Here is a 26,762-nt window from a genome sequence, read left to right as displayed (position 1 = left end):
CTTATAGGGAGTGCTTAACGCCTGCTTCACCTCCGCCGTGGGTCGGCTAGGCATTTAACTATCTTCGGGATCGGCCTACGTATGTTGGTCTAAGCGCGGACGCGATCCGCCAGATCCTGGCCATAGATAACTCCGTTGTAAGAAGTCACAGTTTCAACTGAAAGGCGAAGCATCGATTGCGATAGCAAAGCACACATAGCTGTACAGAGCAAGGACAGTAGTTTTATTGGCCGTACGAGCTTGCGAACATTCACTTAATATCTAAGTTAACAACCGTGGTGTCAGAGCGCACACGCAAACATGAACACATCACACCCGATGAAAGCGCATGCTTGGCGTGAAAATGCTGGCGTGAGGAAGCGCAGCAGCAGCAGCGAGCGAAGCGACATTAATGCAGTCTATCGCTTCAACGCAAATTGAGTGGCGAGAACGAAGTACGCACGAATGTAGGATCCGTCCAAGCGCCGAGCCTCTTCCCTCAACGCAGATCGCTTTCAAGATACGGCGCGCGCGGCCGTGGAATACGCTGTGCGACGTCGCCGCCCCCTTCCCCCCCCCCCCCCCCCCCCCGCTGGAACCTAACGCGCTTCCTACCGCCGGCTCCCCTCGCACGCTTTCCCTCGCACAAACGGCAAATGGCGCGCAGCGACGCTTTTGCCCTCATTGGTCTTTTGCGGAACATCAAGGCGATGGCGACGGCGACAGCAAGAATGTGCCTGGTGTGTCTAAATAATTGCTATCACAATAAAAGAAGAACTAAAGCTAAGTGCTGCAGTATTCGGTCATAGACAGGCACATTTCTGTGTACACAATGATGTGTAAGTAATTAGCGGCAGCACTGTCGCGATGAACTCACGGTGTATTGTTATCCAGCCCCACTGATAGACAAATCTGTCTATTTTTGGCCTATGGGTAAGGAAATCTTCCGAACTCCAAATATGGTCTACTCTTAGCTTTAAACTGCAATGATGTGTTTTATTGCCATGTGTATCCTTACAATCCGTATGCTAGGCCAGCATATGAAAGATATTGGCGAAGTATTTTAATGTGGCTGCTGCGATTTTCAATTTTAACGCAGGCACGAGTGTGTGCATAGTTAATGCCCTACAAAGGGGCGAGACCCATCGCGACGGGTCTGATGTAGGAAGGCAGGTCGGAGCTTATAAGTACTTCGGCTTCAAAGGCAATGAGGTGACTGCGGTGGTGCGGTGTGTAACACATCTGGCCTTCGTTAGTTCTTTGCGAGAATTTAATCATCCTAGATGCATGTGGCGTTAATCGGGCGCATAGTTCTCGAACGAAAACAATCCTTTAGATTCGCGCACTCTACGCCACTGTGGCTTCCGAAGGTTTAGATACGTTGAATGGTGGTGGCGCTGTGTCGCGTTTCTTTGTTATACTGCAACGCTCCCTGGCATATACTCTTTGACGTCTCTCTCATTCCGTCCATCGGGCACGATTGGAGACCACCCTTGTTTCATGAGTCACGTGTGTGCTCCCTAACGTCGTAATTGACCGTCGGAGAATTATTTAACGAATAATAAACACTTATTTATCCCTCTGATTTATTACAGTGACGCCTATCTTGAACATACAACGCCGATGAGAACGGAGAAACTGTCTATTAACGTTTCATCAGAATGTCAAAGCAAACAACAAAAAATGCCGAAGAAACCAGCACGTCTGGCGATGACGGCAGTGAGCAGGCTGCAAGCATCGAATACGCAGCAAACAGGTCCTAGAACTGATATTTGTGAGTTTATAACTACCGCTACGTTCATTCAGGGTTACTGTAGTACGTCTTGTACAGAGCACACACTCAAGCCGTAAGGGCTCACAGGTCCCTCCACATATGGAAAATCGCCAGCGGTGGTGATGTCAGGCGGCCATGCACCGTCGCCAAATAAATACTGCGCTAGCAGTTGTCATGGCGACAACGAGAATGCCTCATCGACATATTCTGTTTAATAGATTCCTTGCCAACGCAAAAAAAGAAAGCTTGGAACACAGTGACAATATGGCGTTGTTGCAGGAAGCACTGACAACATTGTATTTACGCGATAGAATAGTGCCTTACGAGGCAGCACGTCATTCGAGTGCCTATTTTCTTGCCGGTTCATGCGTTCCACATGGGCTATGGTGGCTAGCCGTCTACTATGCGATTTGGTGCGCGCCAATTCACGCGCGATGCGGCATAGGTTACGTGAAACCACGCTTTAGTGATGAAGCGCATTGTGTATGACACTCACATGGGCAAAAAGCGGTGGGATATCGCGCTTTGTCCAAATTAAAATATATATGATATCATACTTGTTCCTTGAAGTATCCAGTATGAGGTGGGTTACACAAGGACGCGCGAGTAAGTGTTAGGCCTGGTTGGTCGTTTTCTTGCCGTCTTGTTTCTTGCCGTCTTGTTTCTCGCCGCGTTTGCCACCGGGCGCCGAGCCTTGGGCCTCGTTTGACTTGCTTTTGGTCTTCGACGAAGTCCCAGCAGAGCTGCGCGTGGTTGACTTTGCGCTCGACGCTTGGGATCCAGGCCTTTCTTGCGCTGGCCGAATTGCCGCCCGGGTTTCACGCCGTTCTGGCGACGCGCTCGCCTGATGCAGTGGCTCGTAGCTGGCGTAACCCGGGTAAAGCGAGAAAAAGTCGGAGTATCCCGGCGCGTACGTGCTGGGGTAGCCGTAGGACGGCCCCCACACGGGCGGTACATGGACCTCTTGGTAGGGAATCTGCTGCGACCAGTAGAGTCCCTGCGGGTGGTACGGCATATATGCGTTGTAAGGGTTAACCGTCAAGGCTTCGTACTGAGGCGGAAAGGCCGGTGGTGCCCCGTACGAGGCTGCGAAAGGGATCGGGGCGTTCCAGGAGTACGCGTCTTCGGGCCAGCCGAAGCCGTCCTCCTGGTCTGTCATATACCCTTCCATGTAGGCCTCGTAGTCGTTCCCTTGCGACGAATACGTGTAGGGAGGCGAACCCGTGGCCTCGGGAGACCGGACCGGGAGCCAACGCACCTGACTCCTGCCGCTGCCACCACGGCCCCTGGGTGTGCGCGGCTCGGTGCGGGTGGTCTCCGTCCACTGAACACTTGCGCCCCTCCCGCTGCTCGGACCCGGCACGCTGTTGCCATCTTGTTCGGTCTTGTCGGTGGCCGTGCGAGCCTGCTCGTGTTTCCGAAGGAGGTCCTGCTCGTCTTTGGACATGGTAGCCGCTGGGCCCAGGGCGGCCAATGGCTTGACATTTTTGACCGGTGGTTTGGTCGGCTTGGCGGCTTTCGCCCCTTTGCCGCGCGGGACAAATAATTCGTGGTCGATGTCGCTACTCGATTGCTCCTCGATGTTCATGATCTGGCTCGAGAGCGTCATCGACGGCCGCTGCAATATTTGTTACAGTGCATATTACACAATTCTTTCGTTCAGCGTGCGCAAATTTTTACACTGGCAACGTACGTTACAGCGAGTTTATGTCACTGCGTATCCGATCAGGGCTGTGTGTGATATTTGCAGAAACACCAATTTGCTGAATGTTAATAATCAGTTGAACTTCAGCCAAGAAGCTTCGATAAACAACCTATAGAATACGGGAAAACAGTTGGGGGGGGGGGGAGGGAGGGTAACACAAGATCATTCGCTCCCTCTGTCTGCCCGTTGCGGTTGGGGCCTTCATTAAGATGTCAGCCTAATAAAGGACAAATCAGACATCCACCCGTTTCGTAGCAATTGCTGCAAAGGAAACCCATACGGGTTCCTCGAAAGAAAAGCTTCAGAGTTGAAGAAAAATTCGTCCTGGTCCGGGACTCGAACCCGGGACCACCGCCTTTCCTGGGCAGCCGCTCTACAATCCGAGCTAACCAGGCGGCTAGCAGATGGCACAGCGAAGTCGAATTTGTCGACAACACACGAAGCAAAGGCAAGTGTTTGACGTAGTAGTTCTGCAGAAACACGCAAGGTGGAGAGAAGTAATTAATAAAGGAAAAATCAGACATCCACCCGTTTCGTAGCAATTGCTACAAAGGAAACCCATACGGGTTCCTCGAAAGGGTTCCTCTCTCGGGTTCCTCTCTCCACCGTGCGGGTGCTTCTAATTGAAAAGCAGCGGCGAAACCTTCGGCGACAATTTTCTATGCAACAAACTGACCTGTTCGCACACAAAAAAAGGATAATAGACTTCTAGACCAACAATCTATCGACCCAGTTCAACTTTTTTTTCCTTGGTGAATCTTAATTTGGGGGCGACGCGTCGTCGATACAATTATTTGCATAGCCAGAGTGCATTGCTAGACAAGCAGGTCGGGGCTCCCACCTATCCTCAGACGACATGCCGACAAAATCAGCTCCGTGCAAGAGACTACGTGATTATAGGTCGTGACAGGCTTGTTAAATTTGTAACGGATGCTAACCTTTAGGATGCATAATATTGGAAGAAGAAAAAAATTTACGTCCTAGCGATGTCACGCATTACCTAACATTGATAATATTATGCGGCCCAAGTTAATCTTTAATTTCTAAAATAATACAATTGCACAATTCACAGTCATATTCGTACTTCTCGAGGATTATTAGGTTGCGATTGCATCGGCGACTTCTGCAGCTAATGTGACTGGCTGCTATAGCTTATCTTGAATATGCCCATTTCGGCATTGCAGACCGGACCAGCCATCTTTCCAAGTCCAAACCAGGCCCTCAACACCTTTAAGCATCGCCTACGTCATCCTTAACCTGGTCAATTGCGGGACAAAGACTCGAAGTTACCTTCAGCTACCCCTCGTCTGCGCGACCATAGACAGCACTTCTAACTCCCGCGATGTTACTAATCTCACACGCCCGTTTCATTTTCTACATTTGGACCAGCATCTCGAAAATTGCTTGCGCAGCCAAAACTTCGAGAGAGAGAATCGTGAACGAAGCGAAGGGACCACACGACAAAGGATGCAAATAAAACTTATGCGCCCAAATATAACCCATAGAACTTCAACAGTAATGAAAATGAAGATAAACGCCAACCACGAAAGATTCAATTAAGTATGTTCCGGCGCCTGTGCACAGAAACCTTCTTCGCAATGAGTCTGAAAGGCGTTAAAACTGTCCTAAGTGCATCGCATACCGTGACCCAGGCATCACGAGTACAGATAAGGCAAAAGTTTCTAATATTTTATCTTCATTTGTCATCTCTTACCTTCCGCGACCTAAGGGGATTCCACCAAATTAAATTATTGGTTTTTACGTGCCAAAACCATGACGCTCGTTATGAGGCGCGCCGTAGTGGTGGACACCGGAAATTTTGATCACATGGGGCTCTTTAATATGCACCCAAATCCAAGTACAGTAGTGTTTTCGCATTACGCCCCCGTCGAGATGCGGCTGCCGTGGGCGGGATTCAATCTCGCTACCTCGGGCCTAGCAGTCCAACAACACAGCCATTAAGCAACCAGGGCGGATGGGATTCCGTCATATTCTTGATTTCAAGTTCAACGATAAAATTTTGAAATTGAACGAGAGTAACGAAGTTTTAGTTCAAACTACAGGAAGACGAGCAACCGCACAATTAGCGTAATGTTTAGAACCGATAAACGATGGTTTATTTGTAGGGCAAAGCAAATACCTCAAAAGACAAATGGGGACTGTACGTGATCCACTCAGTCATTTTTCTTCGATTTCTCGGAGTTCTGTGTGTTTTGTTAGTTTGTTAGTTTGTGCACTAATCGTGGATACCGAATGGCACTCACGCGCTGCGCCAAGGACTCGGCGGCGGGGCCTTTGGCGAGGGCCTTTTGTCCCTTGTCCTTGTTGGCCTTTCGCGGGGCCGCTGTGCCGCCGCTCGGTCGGATGACGTTGGGCATGTTGCTGCTAAAGGCTATTCCACGCTCCTTGTACCAGGCCACGGCTTCCTTGCTCGTCACCAGAAGGTCGACCTCGGCAGTGGAAGACTTGATGCGTTCCACGACGTCCTGCTGGCTGGCGCCGATAACGTTCACTCCGTTCACCTGGAAGAAACCCGAGCAGCGAGCGTTTGGGGCGCGTTTCGGTTAGTGCTGGCGGTAACGAGAGGGCGCCACATTTCGGGATAAGAAGTATCACAGATTCGCAATATGACGAGAGGCAGGTGTCTGCTGCAGCAAAAGTGAGGAGTCGGCTGAGCGAATTCTAACGCAATGCCAGGACATTATCCTAGCCAGGATCATGGAGAACGCCCAGCTTCCGGAGAAGCTGTAGTTCTAGGCTGATGAGATTGTTAACTCTACAGCGGTTGAAAGAACGAAGCACCGTTTAGAGTACTTGTGCGAGATAAGCAGGGATGGGGTATGGAGCCGTGTTAGGTGCCTCTAAATTCATATTTGGGTGGGCTAAAGTGAAGCTGAAGCGCATAGTACCGTTTTCGATACGCTGTTACGAGATACCAAATGGGTTTGCTGGTGTACATACCACTACACCGGCAAACCCATTACTTAATAGGTAGTCGCTATTCCAACTACGTTTGTCCCCCAAAAAATCATTTCATAGTTTGTTTTGCTTTTTTTATGATGAAGTCTCCATAGGAGAAATAACGGGGAATAATCAAGTTTTCGAATTCCACTCGATTTGGAATGGTGCTTGCACTTTCCCTGGGTTTAAATACACCGTTCATACATATAGCGCACCTTGTCTTCGAAGTTCACGTACAGAAATAATCTATCCGTATTTAAATCATGTGTCTGGATTCACAAATAAGATTATGTGAATTATTATTCCATTTAATTTTCAAATATTGCAATTAAAGCTTTCATTCGACGCGCTGCCCCATTTTAACGAACTACGCCGCTGCGCTGGGAGCTGCCAATGGAACGTTGACTTTCATTGTATACACGGTGCCTAATGTTCTGAAATCCCTTAAACTATTCGAACGGCTGATGCTGCCCTGCATGAAATGTCAACATATCCTCACGTAATGCTAAATTATTTACAATATGTGCTACTATTGTCATTAACTGTCCTTGTGCGGAAAAGTCATAGGCAGATTTCCGCCCCTTCCTGCGTCTGAAAGATTTATTGTTTATTGCTTGATTTAACTGCGAGGGTGAGTCTTCGGGACCGGGGTCTCGTCCGGAAATTCTGCATGCCTTTAGTGCCGGCGCCTCTAGAGATTTATGTAAATCTCCGAATAAACTTACATGACCGTTACGTATTCTTAAGTGGGCTCTTACGTATATTGTGACACTTGCCGGTTACGACAGTCGCGTAGGCCTACACTGTTAACTGCTTATGTATTTGTTGTGTCGGCTGGCGCTCGTCTTGATAAGAGCACTCTGCGAAGTGCGCATGCGCCACTAAGTGTTAAAAGCAGAGTGCCCCTTGCTAGCGGCCTTCTCTTTCTTGCCGAGCCTCAACCCACAAGCATGGGTTAATAAACGTCGTTCACCCGGAACTTGTCTGATCCTTTTCGACACGCCTGGCGCAAAACGTAACACGTGGCGACGAGGGTGGGACTTTGAAGAGCTGCGCAGCGTCAAGGAAGGCAAGTGTTCTCGGCATTCAGCCTCTGTTCAGTATCGACGATTGAAGAGTACTGCTTTTTCTTTTCTTCGCTGACTGATACCATGAACGAAGAAGCCAGTGCAGGTTCGACGCAGTTTGCTGCTCAACTGGGCCACATGGAACCATTCGACGTTTCCTCGAATGACTGGGCGTCGTACGAAGAACGGCTGACGTCGTTTCTTATCGTCAACCGCATTCCCGAAGGTGACAGAGTACATGCATTCCTGAGCATCATAGGCCCCAGTACCTACAGTCTTCTGAAATCGCTGGTTGCCCCGGAGCTGCCTTCAGCCAAGAGCTTCGAGGTACTAAAGAAGACGCTGGGGGACCATCTGTCGCCGAAACCGTCTGTCATGGGCGAGCGAGCAAAGTTCCACAGGAGGCAGCAAGTCGAAGGCGAGTCCATTTCTGATTACATTGCCGAGCTACGGAAGCTAGCATGCACCTGTGATTTTGGAAGCGCGTTAGATGAATCCCTCCGGGATCGCTTCGTCTGCGGCTTGTTAAGAGAGGATATACAGCGAGTGCTGTTCACGGAGGATAGCAAGCTTACGTTTCAGAGAGCGGTAGAGCGCGCTGTGGCTATGGAGGCGGCAACGAAAAGCACTGCGGAAGCCCGTGCAGGGGTGTTTACAGCCAACCTCATGCATAAGGTACAGGCGACTTCGAGTGTCCAGTCGCAGGCATGTTTTCGCTGCGGGTCGCCGAAACATTCCGGCAAAGCGTGTCCCCACGTAAATGACAAATGCTATAAGTGCAACAAAAGGGGACACCTACAACGAGTTTGCCGTAGCACCTCCAGCACGTCGCGAGGGAAACGCCCCCTCAAAGACACTGTAAAAAAGTTATCGGTAGTATCCCGCTCGGAAGTGGTATCCGTAAAGGGCGTATCTGCTCCCAGTATTGAGCCCATCATGGTACCGATGAAAGTAAATGATGTGACAGTCCATATGGAGCTAGATACAGGTGCCGCCGTCACAGTCATGCCTTTCAAACAATACCGCCAATTTCTTTCATCAGCCAGGATCAACCCGACAGAAGTGAAGCTCCGCACCTATACAGGAGCCCTGGTGATCCCAAAAGGCGTCCTGCAAGTCAAGGTGCAGCACGGTGGCAACACGTCGTCGACCAGGAGGGGCCGCCGTTGCTGGGTCGGGAATGGCTTCAGGCAATTAGGCTGGAGTGGAGCAAAATCTGGAACGTCCACCAGCTGCCAAGGTCAGAGATGCCTTTTTCTTGTCGTTTAGAGGAAAGGCTACACGCCTTGATCGCAAAGTACGACTCTCTATTTAAAGATGAGTTAGGCATGATTACAGAAGAAAGGGCCGAGCTGTATTTCAAGCCTAATCAGGCACCGAAGTTTCTCAAAGCAAGAAACGTGCCGTTCGCACTGCAAAAGGCGGTTGAGCTTGAACTTTCGAAGATGAAAAAAATGGGCATCATAACGGCCGTTGCCACGTCAGATTACGCAACGCCAGTGGTACCCGTTATCAAGAAAGACGGTGGCATACGTCTCTGTGGCGATTATAAGGTGACAGTGAATCCGTGCCTTGACGTCACACGTTACCCGTTGCCGAATGTCGATGACTTATTCGCGGCTCTGTCTGGTGGCACTCATTTTTCAAAGATCGACCTAAACCGCGCTTATCAGCAAGTGGTCATGTCTGATGCCTCAAAGCAATACCTAACCTTGAACACGCACAAAGGATTGTTTGTCGTCAACCGATTACCTTTTGGAATCGCTTCCGCGCCGGGGATTTTCCAAACGATAATGGACACGATGTTGAAGGACCTCAAGGGTGTTTGCTGCTACCTAGATGATATTTTGGTAACTGGGAAAACCCTAGAAGACCACTTAGCTAATCTCGAAGCGCTGCTGGGGCGTCTTCAAAGCCGAGGTGTCAGGGTAAAGAAAGAGAAGTGCTCGTTTTTTCAAAGCGAACTTCACTACCTTGGGCACAAAATCAGCGCTGAAGGCATTGCCCCATTGTCAGATAAAGTTGACGCACTTCTCCAGGCTCCAGAACCAAAATCAAAGAAGCAGCTTCAGTCTTTGTTGGGCGTTGTGAACTATTACAGTAAGTTCGTGCCCCAGTTAGCAACGATAGCTCAACCATTTTTCAGACTTCTGCAAAAAAAGGTAGCGTGGCACTGGGACGAGCATGCTAGAAAAGCGTTCAACCAAGTGAAAGCGCTATTGGCACAACCACCTACGCTCGCACACTATGACCCTGAAAGACAACTTAGGCTGTCATGCGACGCTTCTCAGTATGGTGTAGGAGCGGTCCTATTTCATGTCTACGATGACGGAAGGGCGCGGCCCATTGCTTACGCTTCACGCACGCTATCTGAAGCGGAAAAGAAATACAGTCAACTGGAGAAAGAAGCGTTAGCCATCATTTTCGGTGTAAAGAAGTTCCACTTCTATCTTTATGGGCGCTCATTCACATTGGTCACAGACCATAAGCCGCTTCAAACAATATTGGGCCCGACAACCGGTATTCCCACCATCGCGGCTGCTCGTTTGCAACGCTGGGCCGTTACGTTGGCAGCCTATTTCTACAATCTTATCTTCAAAAAATCGAGCGAGAACGCTGAAGCCGATTTCTGCTCGCGTCTGCCGCTGCCAGTTCTTGAAGCGGAAACCACAGAAACAGAGGAAACATTTTATTCGTTGCGCTTGGACTCGTTGCCTGCTTCTAGTCGAGATATCGCGGCTGCCACATGTAAAGACCGAATTCTTTGTCAAGTGAAGGAATTCACAAATGTAGGATGGCCCGCGTCGATCAAGGATGAACAGTTGAAGCCTTTTTTTCGCAGATGCAACGAACTGACGGTGCATCAGGGATGCGTCATGCTGGGCGCAAGAGTAGTCGTGCCTGCAAAGCTACAAGGGTTCGTTCTGGACGAACTCCATGACGGCCATCCCGGCATCGTACGCAGCAAAGAACTAGCACGCAGCTACGTGTGGTGGCCAACTCTTGAGGCGGACCTGGAACTTCGCATCAGAAGCTGCGCTAGTTGTCAAGAGCAACGTAACGCTCCAATCAACGCACCTCTTCACCCGTGGTCATGGCCGACTTCACCGTGGCAGCGTGTTCACGTAGACTTTGCGGGACCTTTTCAGAATACCATGCTTTTAGTGGTGGTCGACGCACATTCTAAATGGCCAGAGGTTTTCGAAATGAGATCGACAACTACAGAAAGCACGATTCGTTGTTTGACTAAGCTCTTCGCACGTTTTGGTTACCCTGAAACAATTGTTTCCGATAATGGACCTCAGTTTGCTTCGCAGGAGTTCAAGCACTTCGTGCAGGCAATGGGAGCGCGCCACGTCCTCACGGCTCCCTACCACCCCAGCTCCAATGGGTTGGCAGAGCGTTTCATCCAGACCTTAAAGAATGCGCTGCGCAAAGACGGCACAGGAGGAACATTGCAGGTAAAGCTGCATAAATTTTTGCTGTCGTATCGCAACACGCCACATGCGACGACTCGTGAATCACCGGCGGCATTGCTCCTAGGACGACGCTTACGCAGTCGGCTAGATGCCGTAAAGCCTTCCGTGGGGGAAAGAGTAGCACACAGACAGTGCACTCAGGCATTAAGTCGTCCGTGTCGCGAACGTCACTTCTTGGTAGGCGACAGCGTGTTAGCACGTAATTATTCTGGAAAACCAAAGTGGACTCCCGCTGTGATTGTTGCTCAAACAGGACCTGTCTCTTTCCAAGTACGTGCAACCACCCCGAGGGGCACATTCACCTGGCGTCGGCACCAGGATCAGCTGTTACAGAGGCCTGCAGAGGACGTTACCCCTAGGCATGGAACAGCTGGCGAAGTTACGACCAGCGAGTTCCTGTTTTATCCTGAGACTGCAGGCGCACCAGTTCCTTCCAGTCCTCAACCGCCCATGGTAACTCCGGTTGCGCAACAGGCAACACCAGCACCCGCCGAGGCAAGACGCTACCCCATGCGAGATCGTCGCCCACCGGATAGATTCCAAGCTGGACTCTGAGTGACTGTGTGCTCCATTAAAAGGGGAAGTGGTGTTGTGTCGGCTGGCGCTCGTCTTGATAAGAGCACTCTGCGAAGTGCGCATGCGCCACTAAGTGTTAAAAGCAGAGTGCCCCTTGCTAGCGGCCTTCTCTTTCTTGCCGAGCCTCAACCCACAAGCATGGGTTAATAAACGTCGTTCACCCGGAACTTGTCTGATCCTTTTCGACACGCCTGGCGCAAAACGTAACAGTATTAGTTTTATTCTTCATGTAGGAGAGTTCTTTTATTTTATAACTGTATGAGATATGGAGTTCTATAAATTATTAAAAAAGAGATGCGGCCTCTGGAACTTACGCACGAGCTTCTATGGATAATTCCTTGCGTTTTCTAGATATCAGGCTGTACCTTTCGAACAAGCATGCGTGCTGGTTCTTCGAACGGAAAAGTTGGAAGCCACTCTTGTCCTTTAACTCGGCACACTCAGAACTCGTTAGACGAGGTATTATAAATACATGCCTTCTTATAATGGCCTCAAGAAATCATGCCCGCACGCGATGTAACATAGTTTTGCCGCACAGGTTGGTCGCATTTCTTGTGCTGGATACCCAATGGCCCTCATTTTTGAGCAGCTTCTTAAGCGCACTAAACTTGATGAACCCGCTCAGTCACTGGGCCAGCCTGATCAAACGCGTGGATTTGCAGTGGTTCCCTATGTTTATGTCCCCATCGGCTAAAAAAAATATTGGGCAGCGCGCAGCAATCACTGCGGCTTTCTAAGCTCCCAAAAAGCTGGCAAAGCTCTGTAAGCGTGTCAATGCGTCTACATCCCGTGAGAGTTTTTGCTCTGTTGGCACACAAAATGTTTTGTGACATGCGCAACAGGTGTGGTTTGCCAGATTCCCCTGTTGTGCGGCAGTAACTATGTTGGACAAACCGGCAGGTACTTAAAAGGGCGCTTAAGGGAGCATTACAACAATGTTCACAACACTACACAAGGCCATTTGGGCATCCATTGCCGAGATTGCGGCTGCGTGCCCCTCTTTGAATATACGGAAGCTCTGGTGAGACACAGCTTACGTCTAACGCGGGAAATAATAGAGGCACATTTCATCAGAACACTTGGTAGTTTGCGCGTTAGTTCCCCTTCTATCGCACTGGCTCCTAGTGATGTCATGCATCTGAAGAGATAAGCGACGACCATAGAGTTTCTCATTATATTACCCAGAGGGAAATCTGGCGCTGCTGCGCTGTGGTATGCATGGGAATGCCGGTATACTGTGGATTCGGATCGGCATCGTTCTCGGAGAGCCAGAACATCTGCCTGGCAAGCACCCTTCCGTCTGTCACAATGATTCATTCTTTAATAAAACAGCACGAAAAAAAGCTGTTTTGGCTTTATTATTACACAAAAACATGTTTTGTTTAATTATGAGAACTTGTTATCGCATGTACAATTATATGAACCGTATAAAGTATCAGCGGGCCGCCATATACGGAGGAAAGGCGACATAATTCGCGCTCGCTGTGGAATATTTTGTCGTTTGTTCTTGCTTTTCTTCGCTTGGCTATGCATTATAGCTGAGTGAAGTTCATTGGAAGATTTAATATGGTTGAATGAAAACCTTTTATGAAGACTTTACTTTAAGAACGCGTTATTTGTGTAGCCATATCCACGTTTTACACGAAGCTTCTTACAACACCAGCCAACACAAGCCTCGCAGACACATGTATCGTCATTCCAATGACGGCACAGCGTCCCTTAGGAAACTGCCATAGACGGTGGCACCGAATTTCCCTCTAGGTGTTATAGTGACAAACTCTATGGCGATAACAATGTGTGTTTTTTTCACGTGACCATGTACTTAGCGCAAATGAGTTGGTGCTAGAGCACCCTTTTTGTCCGCTTTTCGTGTTCTGGGCATGCCCACTCGTGTCTATATGGACATCATTTGGCAACGGCAATAAAATATTGTTGGCAGTCAGGGCAGTGTGTGTCGTCTCTCTCAGTCCTTGTCCTTCGCGCTGTACGTCGTTTCTACCATGAATTACCAACTAGCCCAACCCTGCACCCTTGTCAGATAATGACCGTCCGTTACTCCTGCTTCTGAAGAAAAGAAAGAACATCCCGTGACTTCCACCGTTAAGCTGTGAGGCACAAAATTTCCCTCTCTATTTTGGCCGTTAACGAAGGGTGGAAATAAACGATTTCATTTTGTTTTATTAAACTACTAATCTGTCGGCAAGGCTAAGCTCACCAGAACGATGCACTCCTCTGCTCGAAGACCTCCGGCCTCGGCTGGTCCTCCCTTTTCCACGTAGGTCACGGTGGCCAGCTTGTCCTTCTCGTCAACCAGCACGCCGAAGCCGTAGCCGTCAAAGCCGGGCCGACGCACGAGGTGGCACTGCCGAACGGGCGGGGCGCCAGCCGGGATCTCCGCCCCTTTACTCGAAGCGGAGGATGACGGAACACCTTTCTTCGGCGCCGAGACTGGGCCCTTTTCCGCCGCCGCCTTGCCGCCATTTTCTTTCTGATGGTGAGAGAATATAAATGAAAAAAATACATATATTCGTTTATAAATCCCGCGCATTGGTGCATAAAAAGCGAAAAGGAAAAGATTCCCAAGAACCCATCTCACGATGAAACTCCAACGTTAATGCTTGGCTATTGAAACGCTTGAGTGACACATCGGGTTGCCAACACCACAACCACGTCATGTATGAGCCGTGTATGCAGCCCAGCTCCTTCCTCGCACTTCTCTCTGTTTAGGCTGCGCCATCTTGCATCGCCGCCGTGAAGTTCGCGCGTGCTTGTGTGGGTATATACAGTCTGTCCCAGCTAATTTCAGCCAGAGGTTAAAAATATGCCGATGCACTCTAAGACAACGCGACCAAATCCATGTTGCTGAATACTATATGAAGTAAGTCACATAATTTTTTCTATTCTGCTTAAATTTATAGTTAGTCAAGATGAATTATTCAACTTCGGGAGCAACGAAGTTAGGCAAAAAATTTCAATTAGGAAGTTGTGGAGCGCTTTGCAAAACGTCCGACTAAACAGGTTCTAATTTTCTGTCTATTAGGTATTAGTGTTTTTCCGCTTACTTAAGATGCACGCGAAATACAAAAATAAAGAATACCACGTGACTTGCCCGCTTGCGCGTCATGATCGCAGCGCTCCTAAAAATTTCTCGTACAAACTAACATAGAATCCAGTAGCTTGTGCTGCCGCTTAAAAGGCGGCAAGGCAGTGACGCAGGCGTTGGCTGTGCGATTTACGCCACCGATGAGCTTCCCTCGTGGTGGTTCATGAGAGCGATAAGCAGGTGCAGTGGCAGCACATCTGGCTAAATGCTATGTTCGTTTGTACGAGAAGCATTTGGGAGCGCAGTAAGCGGGGAAACACTGTTTAAAACACGTTAGCGGCCTAGTTGTTTAGAATCTATGATAGAGTGTATAAGTGCGAATGACCGAGGACGTAATAATATTTGGCGTTTTACGTGCCAAAACCACTTTCTGATTATGAGGCACGCCGTAGTGGAGGACTCCGGAAATTTTGACCACCTGGGGTTCTTTAACGTGCACCTAAATCTAAGCACACGGGTGTTTTCGCATTTCGCCCCCATCGAAATGCGGCCGCCGTGGCCGGGATTCGATCCCGCGACCTCGTGCTCAGCAGCCCAACACCATAGCCACTGAGCAACCACGGCGGGTGACCGAGGACGTAGAAAGAAACAGATACCCAGGGACAGCGCTTCACTTTCAACTATCGATTTTATTTTCCCACGCATCGATATATAGCAGGTGAGGTAACAATACGGCAAATGTATGCGCTTGGACAGCCTTTTCTTACTTGTGCTGCCGCGCCCACGGTGCTTAGGTGTCCTATGTAACGTCAAACTGCTCTTGCGAAAATTACTGCTCCTGTGTGGCGACATCGAAATGGATCCAGGACCTACCCTAGACCAAATCGCAAGCTCGTTAAAGGAAATCGCTGCGGATATTAAACTCATCAAGGAAAAGCGAATTGCTTATATAGGTAAAAAACTAGATGCCTTAAGAAGACTCGAAGGGAGGGTTGAATTGTGTCAAGAGGAAATTGTCAACATGAATCGCGCATATGAAAGCTTGGAAAGGAAAATCGGCGACCTAGAAAATCAGAGTAGGCGATCAAATTTAATTATTTCCGGTGTGCCAGAAACTAACGGAGAGACGAGTGAAATTCTTGAACGGACAGCGAACAGAACTGTCCTTCAGGACACTCTCGGCTTAAATCCGGTTATTATCGTACGTGTACATCGTCTAGGAAGAGCAAGAGGGGACAAAAATAGGCAAGTAATTTTCAAGCTGCTACATCTCAGGCAGAAATTAGCCATATTTAAAGAAGGTTATAAACTGAAAAAAATGAACCTCTCAATTGGACAAGATTTTTCACCCAGAATCAGAGACATTAGAAGAAAGCTGTGGAATACCGCCAGATAAAACCGCGAGAAGAACGATAAAGTATCGCTAGCATTTGATAAACTGTTCATTAACAATCGAGCCTTCTTTTGAGGCAATGAAAAGAACGACAAAGTCCCTCTCCAAAAAAAGAGGACGAAGTACCACTAAGGCTGCAAACTCACCAAACTCGTCAACAACTAAAATTAAAGCCCTAACCATTTTAAATGTTAATGCGAGAAGCGTTCTGAACAAAAGAGAAGCACTGGAAAGTCTCCTACTGGAACATCATCCTGATATAGTAGGGGTTACGGAAACATGGCTCTCTCCCGAAATATTTGGTCATGAGCTTGTTCCTCCCAATCATGTCATTATTCGCAAAGACCGACCTTCCCGTGGTGGTGGCGGCACTTTACTCATTGAAAAATGCCTTTCATATATATGTATGCCTTCCCGTTGTGACAGACGCCGAGGCCATTTTCGGCCGGCTTCCTTGTGATGGCACCCCCCTATTTGTGGGATACATTTACCGAAGCCCGTTATCAGCTTACAAGTGCATCACCACAGTTCAAGGCTTCATGCAATATTACGTACGTAGCTCTCGTGTCCTGCTAATGGGAGGCTTTAACATTCCAGACATTGATGGACTACACTTAACCACACATCGGTTGCTGCGGACGCACTGATAGACCTAATGTTGAACTTTAACCTTCGTCATATTGTATGATCTCCAACGCGCACACATAATACAACTAAAAATATATTTGACTTGATACTTATCAGTCAGCGCTTTCCAATAGACCAGGATCGAAGTGATGTAGTTGAGGGCATATCTGACCATAGCATAGCTATCTCCTTGCTGCCGCTCGGCTTTAGTTTTGCAGATCAACCGCGTGGATCAACTGTAATCGATTTTAAAAGGGCAGACGATAACAGTGTGCTAACCTATCTCGCACATGAGTTTGAATTTTTTTCACAGCTAGCTTCCGACGCAGCCAGTGATACTAATCTACTTTGGCTCAGGTTCAAATCTGCTGTTATCCACTGTGTTACTAATTTCATACAAACTAAACTGAGGAAATCAACAGTGAATAATCCTTGGATAACACATCAAGTGATCCGGCAAAGCGAAGAATAAAAAGGCTGCGAAGGGTGATGAAGAACACAAACTGTGAGTCTTCCATTTGGCACGAACTACACAGTGCCAAAGCAAAGTTCAGACAGAAAGCAAAAAATGCCAAACAATACTACTTCAGCGTCACCCTTCCTAGTTTTATTAAAAGCAATACTAACAGGTTTTGGAGGCATCTTCGCACTAATAATTCCACGACGTCGCACACGGGTCCCGAGGAAAGAGAGGAAAAAGCTAATGCATACAACAATTTTTTTTCGCTCAGTTTTCACCACAGATAATGGTATCATTCCTCCCATTTTATCCTTTGGTCCCTCAAGCATCGATTGCCTTGAAGTCACAGATGCAGGAATACTCAACCTGCTGCTTAAGTTCGATCATAAAAGATCCAGCGGCCCAGATGGTATACCAAACGAGTTCCTTAGGAAATATGCGGAACGGTGTACTAAGTATCCTGGGCAAATTTTCCGCGAATTACTTACTTTGTCTCAACTATCCAACGACTGGGAAATTGCAAAAATAATGCCCATTCACAAGTCTGGAGTTAAGTCTTCAGTACCAAATTACCGTCCGATATCTCCTACTAGCAGTTCGTGTAAGTTATTCGAACACATAACCCTAAAACACATAAGCGTTTTTCTTGAGGAACTAAATTTTTGTCCCGCTAATCAGCATGGATTTCGTAGCGTTTTGTCCACTATTACCCAGCTAACCGAGGTAGTTCATGACCTCGCACTTAACATCAATAACCGCGGACAAATGGACATGATCTTACTTGATTTATCATAGACCTTTCATTGCGTATGTCACATGTCACACTAAATTAATGGCAAAACTAAGAAGTGTAATCGGAGAGGGATCCGTTCTTTCATTAATAAAATATTTTTTAACAAACTCCTGACAGTTCGTGCTTTTCAAAGGTGTTAAATCAGAAACAGTTCCTGTAACTTCAGGAGTTCCCTCGAGGTTTCGTCCTGGGACCACTATTATTTTTAATCTTTATAAATGATATTACAGAAAACATTGACTGCAGTATCAAGCTCTTCGCAGACGACTGCATCATTTACAAAGAGATTCACAGCATCACAGACCACCTTAAACTCAGTAGATCCCTTGATAAGTTAGTAGACTGGTGCGCTAAATGGCAAATGTCCATTAATGTAAAAAAATCCGTAACCATTGCAGTAACACGTAAACAGAACGCGTCCCGATTCACTTACACTATTATTGGTAAACCACTAGCGAATGTGGAACAACATAAGTATTTAGGAGTTACGTTGACCTCTGACCTCAGATGGGGCACACACGTTGCCAAAATTACGGCAGCCACACTACGCAAGCTGTTCTATGTGAAAAGATGTTTAAGAATGGGACCCGCGTCCGCAAAACCTACTCTCACGCACTACATTCGTAAGACCAGTGTTAGAATATGCTAATACAGTTTGGTTCCTTCATTCCCTAACTAGTACAACGAAAATGGAGTCAGTACAGCGCAAAGCCATAAGATTTGTGTATAACAAGTATACACGCACGGACTCTCCCACTAACCTTCTAGCTTCTTCTGGCATTAGGAATCTATCCACAAGGGCAAAGCAGGCACGTCTCAAGCTTTTGTACCAACTGCTGCATCACATCTATAAGATAGATGTGTCTAAGTACATCGCATTTTCACTGTCGCACCCAACTCGCCATCAGCGTAAATACACATTAACTGACTATTCTTTCAGCAATGATTCGTTTGTGCAATCGTTTCTTCCACTTACGATGCGCGAATGGAATCGGCTAAATCCCGGTGTCACGGATGCCGAAACAGTGTCCGCTTTCACTGCAAAGTTAGAACATACATCTAACGTCTAGTGCCATCGTCGTGCACCCTCTCTCATTTGAACGCTAGTTCCCTTTTTAGATTCCTGTACATTTACAAAGTATCTCCTTTCCTAATATTTCTTGGTGATGACCGCTGAAATGTGTACCGGTTGTCTTGGTGAAAGAGATTGCTTATGCTATTGCACATAATTTTCTTCTTTTGCTATCACTTGCTTGTTTTTTATCCCATTGCCATTTTGTAACAGATTGCAATCCTGTGCCCGGCTGTGCTTCGCTTTTTTATTGGCAATATTATTTTGTGATGTTTGCACATTGCACATGGTCGATACGGCGTTGATTCTCTTTGCATGGTAAACTGGTTGTAAACCATCCTCGTGGTTGTGCTTCATTTTGTGTGCGCAGCATGCACATTTTCGAAATGTTAATTTGAATTTGTGGGTGATCTTTGCCTTAAATACTCTGTATAGAAGCTAGCTTTCTTCGCTTCTTTCTCGAATAATATTTCGTAGTTTAAATTTTTTATCACAATTTGCTTGATTGTGCACTGTTAAACTTTATTGTAGTATTGATGTTACTTCTTGAGAAACTGCTTAGACCCCATTTATTTCTTTAATGCTAGCCTGGCCGATGTGCTTCGATATTTTCTTGACGATTCTCTCTTTTTTTTCTTTTTTTTAAACATGATTGTATTTGTTATGCCCACTTGCTATGCTCTCAACTGAGAGTGGCAGTATTGAAAATAAAATAGCATACGAGTGGAAACAAACGTGACTGTAAAAAAGAAAACATTCAGTGGTGCATATTGATGAACCGCAACGTATGTAAGGCATGGTGAAAACACATACTGTGTGGGGATTCGCGACTCTCACCCATCCCCTGATATGTTGTTTTCTCGCATAGCTCTCGTTTCCTGTAATCCGACTTCGCCCGGACAAAAGTGGAGATGGACGTGGTTTTCTCTGCCCCTGAGCGTCTACAGAAGCTATGCAAACAGGTTAATACAGAGAATAACAAAAGGCACGCATGTTCTACTCAAAATCGCAAACAATTTGTAACCTGTACTCATAACGTTGTCTATGCCATTCCACTTTCGTGCTGAAGAACGTATGTTGGTCCAACCGGCAGATACATCAATGAGCATCGATATAACGTCCCTAAGGTAATCCCGGGTATTTGGGGTATTCATTGCCAAGATTGTTTCTGCAAACCCATGTTTGAAAATACTTCCATTCTGTATAGGGCTCAAAGCAGGATGACAGCAGAGATTGTGGAAGCCTACAAAATTGCAAAATTACAGGAAAGGTGCATGAGCAAGCCATCAGTGTTGCTATCTGAAAAGGAGACACGATTCCTTGGTTTATCTTTGTAACCATTGCAGTATATGTTTTCCCCATGTATTCGCACGTGTACGGTTCATCGATATGCGCCACTGAATGTTGTTTATATCTATGTATATATATATATATATATATATATATATATATATATATATATATATATATATATATATATATATATATATATATATATATATATATATATATATATATATATATATATATATATATATATATATAAACGAGAAGAAAGGGGGTTAACCGAGGGACCCGAGGTAGCATATCCTTCAGGTAGCATATGTGGGTTTATTGACCAGTTGCCTTCACCCGAAAAGATCACGTTCTCGTGACGCCTGCGGCAAAAAAGACGTTCCACGTCCGCCGCCAAGGTCTGTGAGTGGGGTTGCTGGCTAACACTCCCAGGGTTCTACTAGTACACATAAATACCCAAGAAAGTGGATGGGGATACGCCGCCGCGGTAGCTCAATTGGTAGAGCATCGCACGCGACATGCGAAGGTTGTGGGTTCGGTTCCCACCTGCGGCAAGTTGTTTTTTCATCCACTTTAATTTCCATTAATTTATCATTACTTCATTTCATTTATTAAGCACATACAATTTCCCCTATGTTGTACTTGGTGTATATATATATATATATATATATATATATATATATATATATATATATATATATATCCTCATCACATGTCCTGCCCATGCCCACTTCTTTTTCTTGATTTCAACTAAGATGTAATTACCTCGCGTTTGTTCCCTCACCCAATCTGCTCTTTTCTTATCCCTTAACGTTACACCCATCATACTTCTTTCCATAGCTCGTTGCGTCGTCCTCAATTTAGGTAGGACCCTTTTCGCAAGCCTCCAGGTTTCTGCCCCGTAGGTACGTACTGGTAAGATACAGCTGTTAAGCACTTTTCTCTTGAGGGATAATGGCAACCTACTGTTCATGATCTGAGAATGCCTGCCAAACGCACCCCAGCCCATTCTTATTCTTCTAATTATTTCAGTCTCATGATCTGGATCCGCGGTCACTACCTGCCCTAAGTAGATGTATTCCCTTACCACTTCCAGTGCCTCGCTACCTGTCGTAAACTGCTTTTCTCTTCCGAGACTGTTAAACATTACTTTTGTTTTCTGCAGATAAATCTTTAGGCCCACCCTTCTGCTTTGCATCTCCATGTCGGAGAGCATGCATTGCAGTTGGTCCCCTGAGTTACTAAGCAAGGCAATATCATCAGCGAATCGCAAGTGACTAAGGTATTCTCCATTAACGCTTATCCCCAATTCTTCCCAATCCAGGTATCTGAATACTTCCTGTAAACATGTCACAAACAGAAATACCTAATTGGCTGGTGCTTCGGTTAGCTTCGAACCCAGTTCTCCGAGCACAACTGCTTGATGCGCGACCCTTCAGACCATGTACTACCCAGGGACCTAAGTCGGCGGGATAATGGCTGGAGAAATTGACAAAGGAATGCATTCTAAGATGTATTCTAAGAATGCTAATTATTTTAAAAGTTACCTTGGAATTTTCAATGTGACTGCAAGTTGTAGTTGTCAATTAGGGGGGGGCGAGCGATGGACAATGTGCCGACGCGCCTTTTTTTTTTACGTTGGCATCCACCGAGACAAACTTACCTGAACTACGTGGGCACGTCATTCCATCGCTGTTTTATCTGCAGCCTCGATTTTGCAATGAAAGGACCATCTCGCCCTGATTTCAGTTTGCTTGGAGCTGAACCGCTTCTCTCAGAATTTCTAAGATCGCATTTGAGTGGAAAAAGTCGCAATGACTCAGTCGAAGTGAGCGTTCAATATTATAAGCACAGACGCGCTGGGTGGCAGCCTAACAATTAAGCATGATCTCCACCGACCCTCACGTATTCTTTCGTTAAGTTGGTCGCCATAGTGCACTTTTTTGCTGCCGAAAGCAGAAAGGTCTGTAGTCGTCTCCAACGACGTGACACTGCTTTAACAACAGTCTCGCATATATGTCGACTGTAAGCTTCCACTAAAAATGTCAGAGGCTCTTTCTTTAAGCTTACCTTACTGGAACCTGGCGCTGAAGAGGTCATTACCCGTTCTTCTTCTTCCTCTTCTTCTTCTTCTTCTTCTTCTTCTTCTTCGCCTTCTTTTAAAATTCTGGCATGTACCCACGAGGGGGGATTGGCCATGGTTCCCAGTGGAAACATAATATGAACTTCTTGCTTCGTGTTAACTTATTGATCTGTACTATTCATATTTAATTATTAGTGAATATAAATTATTTTTTGTTTTCGTTTCTTGAATAGTGGCCGTGCCAATTTTTACGAAGATGCTATATATTATGTAAATAATGTGATTCAGCGTTAATAATGGGAAAAATGTGCTTCACATGAGAGTCTCCCAGTCGCAGTGACGTACTCATGTAGAGTCTGACACAATTCCTTTCGGGCCTAGCCAAGGGTACTTGGCCCCAAAAGAAAAAATGTTAATCACCGAGAGAGGAAGGCCCATACGCGATAGGGGCTGATCTAAGTAGGTCCTTTTTATGCTTGTAGCTCAGCTAAGAACGAGCAAGAAAGGAAGGTGGAAGGGGCAATGAAAAGGAACGGAGAACAGGGTAGGGGGCGCTCACCTTGTTCTCCGTTCCTTTTCATTGCCCCCTTCCACCTTCCTTTTTTTTTTTTGCTCATTCTGACCTGAGCTACAAGCCTAAAAAATGCCATGACATATCAACTCACCCAAACTGCCACGCTAAGTAGGTCGTTCTTTCGGAATTATGTTTTCGGCAAAAGAGGAGGAAATAGTCCAGTGATTCTATATCCCCACATGATGCACAAAGGTTCGATGGTACGAATCCACACCTATTCATGTACAGATTTAGTTGCGGTATTCGACATCTTAATAGTGTAATGGAAACTTCGCATTGCCGAGAGGGACAAGCACGCACATTCTAGGGGAACGCCAAAGGTTCGTAATATCGTTGCAGCAAGGAAGGGCTAATTTTTTCTACCTAAGACTTGTCGCCTTTTAAAGTGTGTTACCGCTAGCGGAGTAAGGCTGGGTATAAAAAAACTCACTGGTCCACCAAGCGCTGCTTTTGCCAAGCGGTCTGCCATCTCATTAAGTGCTAGTACAGAATGTCCAGGTATCTACAAATACCGAATTTCTTCACCTTGATGTGGAATGAATAAAGGTGTAGTGATCGGTGCAATCGTGAATTATTTGTGCCTTCTAGTGACATAAGAGCTATTTTTCGGAATTCTGTATACGGCCAAGCATATGGCCATGAATTCGGCCACATAAATGGGAGTGTAATCGGGAAGACGGATAGCAAAGCTCCATGATAGAGTTTGAGAGCAAGTGCCTGTCGCTGATTTCTCATCTTTTTTGTGAGGCGTCCGTGTACACTACATTGTATGAGAGAAAACTTCCAGATACTTATTCAAGATTCCGACTAGTGTCTGTTTGGCTATGAATTTAGCATTCTTTGGAAAGACGTTATCAAACTTACAAGTATTACATGTTTTTTATTGATGTGGCAGATTGAACTGATCCTAGGTTAAAGTTTTTATTTGCTAAAACACTCTGCGTAAACCCGACTTGGGGGAGCTTGCACCTTCGCCACATAGAATCAAGAAACAGTTCCGCTTGTGCGACAAACACCGGGTAACTTGCCCCGGGAACATGTTCGTATGCTCTAAGCAAAGTTTTCACTGTTAGCAGCTGAAATAACGGCACTAAATCTGGTATGCTTGCTTCTAAATACGGCACAGAATTCACAAAATACTTAGGAATGCAAAGACTGATGACGCGCACGTCTCAATCATAAATAAAGTTTGCAACATATAATTTCGAGAGCCAGATATCATCACACAACCAACTTCCAGAACGGGTCTAACATAAGCGCGATAAACGTAGAGTGGAGTATCCCTACGTATACTAAACTTCCTGTTGCATTTTCTTGTCAACTGGCCAAGAGCAATTTCACCTCTTCTCAGATCGTTTTTTTTTTTACATTGGGACGCCAATCTAGGTCAGGATTATCAAGTCAGGAAGTACCTGATATTGTCTACCTGCAGAATCAGTTTATTCTGATGCACAAGAGCTAAAGAAACCGATTGTTGCGTGGGGAACACAGGTAAAGCATCTGAGTATCTTTAGTGCAAGCAAAGGATGCAATGTCATCCGCATACACAAACAGCGTGAGGTCCTGCATAATTGGAATATCATGTAGTAATATATTAAACAATAGCGGGAAAGCACTGAACCCTGAGGTACACCTCTGGTCTGAGAGAACCACTCAGAATGATGCTTTCCTTCTGTGCAGAAAAATGTTCTTCCGTGCAAGAAATCCTTGATCCGAGCGATGATATATGATGGAGGGTTTAAGACAGCAAGTTCATTCAGTAGAATGCTATGCTCTACGCGGTCATAAGCTTTTGCAACTTCTAGTATGACGAGGGCCGAAACTTCTTTCTTTTAGCTAACCGTATCTTCGAGCGTACCAGAATCTTGGCAGAACGCTAACATAATCATAATCCATAAGAAAGGGGATGCCAAGGACTTGAAAAATTACAGACCGATTAGCTTACTGTTTGTTGCCTACAAAGTATTTACTAAGGTAATTGCAAATAGAATCAGGAACACCTTAGACTTCCGTCGACCAAAGGACCAGGCAGGATTCCGTAAAGGCTACTCAACAATAGACCATATTCACACTATTAATCAGGTGATAGAAAAATGTGCGGAATATAACCAACCCTTATATGTAGCTTTCATTGATTACGAGAAAGCGTTTGATTCTGTCGAAACCTCAGCAGTCATTGAGGCATTACGGAATCAGGGTGTAGACGAGCCCTCTGTAAAAATACTGAAGTATATCTATAGCGGCTCCACAGCCACCATAGTCCTCCATAAAACAAGCAACAAAATCCCAATAAAGAAAGGCGTCAGGCAAGGAGATACGATCTCTCCAATGTTATTCACAGTGTGTTTACACGAGGTATTCAGATGCCTAAATTGGGAAGAATTGGAGATAAGAGTTAATGGAGACTACCTTAGTAACTTGCGATTGGCTGATGATATTGCCTTGCTTAGTAACTGAGGGGACTAACTGCAATGCATGCTCTTCGACATGGAGATGCAAAGCAGAAGGGTGGGTCTAAAAATTAATCTGCAGAAAACAAAAGTAATGTTTAACAGTCTCGGAAGAGAACAGCAGTTTACGACAGGTAGCGAGGCACTGGAAGTGGTAACATCTACATCTACTTAGGACAGGTAGTGACTGCGGATCCGTATCATGAGACTGAAATAATCAGAAGAATAAGAATGGGCTGGGTTGCGTTTGGCCGGAATTCGGCGCACCGCACCGCGCGCCGGGAAACGCTGACGCTCGCCGCAGGAGCGGGTGCCTTAGAGCTGCGCTCTGAAACAAGAAGCAGAGCCAACATGGGCGACTGGGTATGCGCTCCCGAGGACACGACTTTGGCCTCTCGCATGGCAGGATACTGTCTTTGTTTTCGTGGGGGTTTGAGGTGATTATGAATTATTGTGTTTATTGTGATTCGCGTAATTATGAGACACGCCCTGACTCCGGATTCATTTTAACCCTGCAGGTGTTCTTTAACATGCACCTTAACTGTAAGTACACGAGCGTTTTCGCGTTTTGCCTCCACCAAGGTGCCGCTGACCCGGCCGGTATTGAGCTCGTGAACTCGAGCCTGACCGCGCAACGCCATAGCGACCGGACTGTCGCGGAATTGTCGGCGATACATTTTGGTTGAAAATAATACACTGATTAGTGGGATGATTTGGCATTGTGGTTGGCAGCGAGACAGCCCTTTCGTATTTCTACGAAGAGGATTTGTTACTCAAGAAATCTATCGCTGACTTTGACCCTGGCTGCGAACTTTTCACCCTGTACATGGCGGCAACAATTGTAGTTGTGAATTTTCCCCCCAGCGCAGCTGTGCGTACCGTCAGTGCTCCAGACTATCTCGGCTGACGATATAGTGTAAGAAGATATTTAATATCAACCGGAAAGGAAATGTCGACGCTTTTACTTAGGTATTTCCGTGCAGCAGAATGAAGTAGCCATTATGCACCAGAGTGTCGAATTCGTACTGATTATATGGCACGGCGGTAGGGTGAAATTCCCGTTAACAGTGCTGAATTGCCCTATACGGGAAAAGCCCCTGGTCCGACGACAAATCCTTCCCTCCAGCAAAAATGGGGAAAGCGCACCGCAGTTAACCCGCGTGGCTACGAACGGCTAACGTGAAAACGTATAGCTGGGCCAGACTGGTAAACACGTATGCGCCAAAACCGTCCGAAGCTTCGGGCGACCCCCTGAAAAGACGTCTGCCCCATCTGTTGAAGCCGGTTGGCATACCTCTCGGAAACGTAATGGAAAATTGTAAGTGTGTCGGACGCATTAACGGCGTGTACGAAGGCCGCTCATACCACTACGCGAAGGCAAGTGGGCTTTGGTCGAACGGCTCATTGGTTCGACGGGTCCGATGGTTATG

At 46.5% G+C, this 26,762-nt stretch overlaps 1 protein-coding gene across 1 annotated transcript; it reads right to left on the bottom strand.

Annotated features, from left to right (window-relative positions):
- Positions 1 to 1,950: 1,950 nt before the first annotated feature.
- LOC139056049 (Na(+)/H(+) exchange regulatory cofactor NHE-RF2-like) lies at positions 1,951 to 22,352 on the bottom strand. Its single transcript, XM_070533864.1, has 4 exons — positions 22,296 to 22,352; positions 13,757 to 14,029; positions 5,723 to 5,980; positions 1,951 to 3,371 (listed from the first exon to the last, which is right to left on the bottom strand). The coding sequence occupies exons 1-4, from the start codon at positions 22,323 to 22,325 to the stop codon at positions 2,367 to 2,369; spliced, it is 1,566 nt and encodes a 521-aa protein (XP_070389965.1). The 5' UTR covers positions 22,326 to 22,352; the 3' UTR covers positions 1,951 to 2,366.
- Positions 22,353 to 26,762: the final 4,410 nt, after the last annotated feature.

This window comes from Dermacentor albipictus, chromosome 2, assembly GCF_038994185.2.
Source record: "Dermacentor albipictus isolate Rhodes 1998 colony chromosome 2, USDA_Dalb.pri_finalv2, whole genome shotgun sequence".
NCBI classification, from domain to species: domain Eukaryota; kingdom Metazoa; phylum Arthropoda; class Arachnida; order Ixodida; family Ixodidae; genus Dermacentor; species Dermacentor albipictus.
This window is presented reverse-complemented; position numbering and strand designations above follow the sequence as displayed.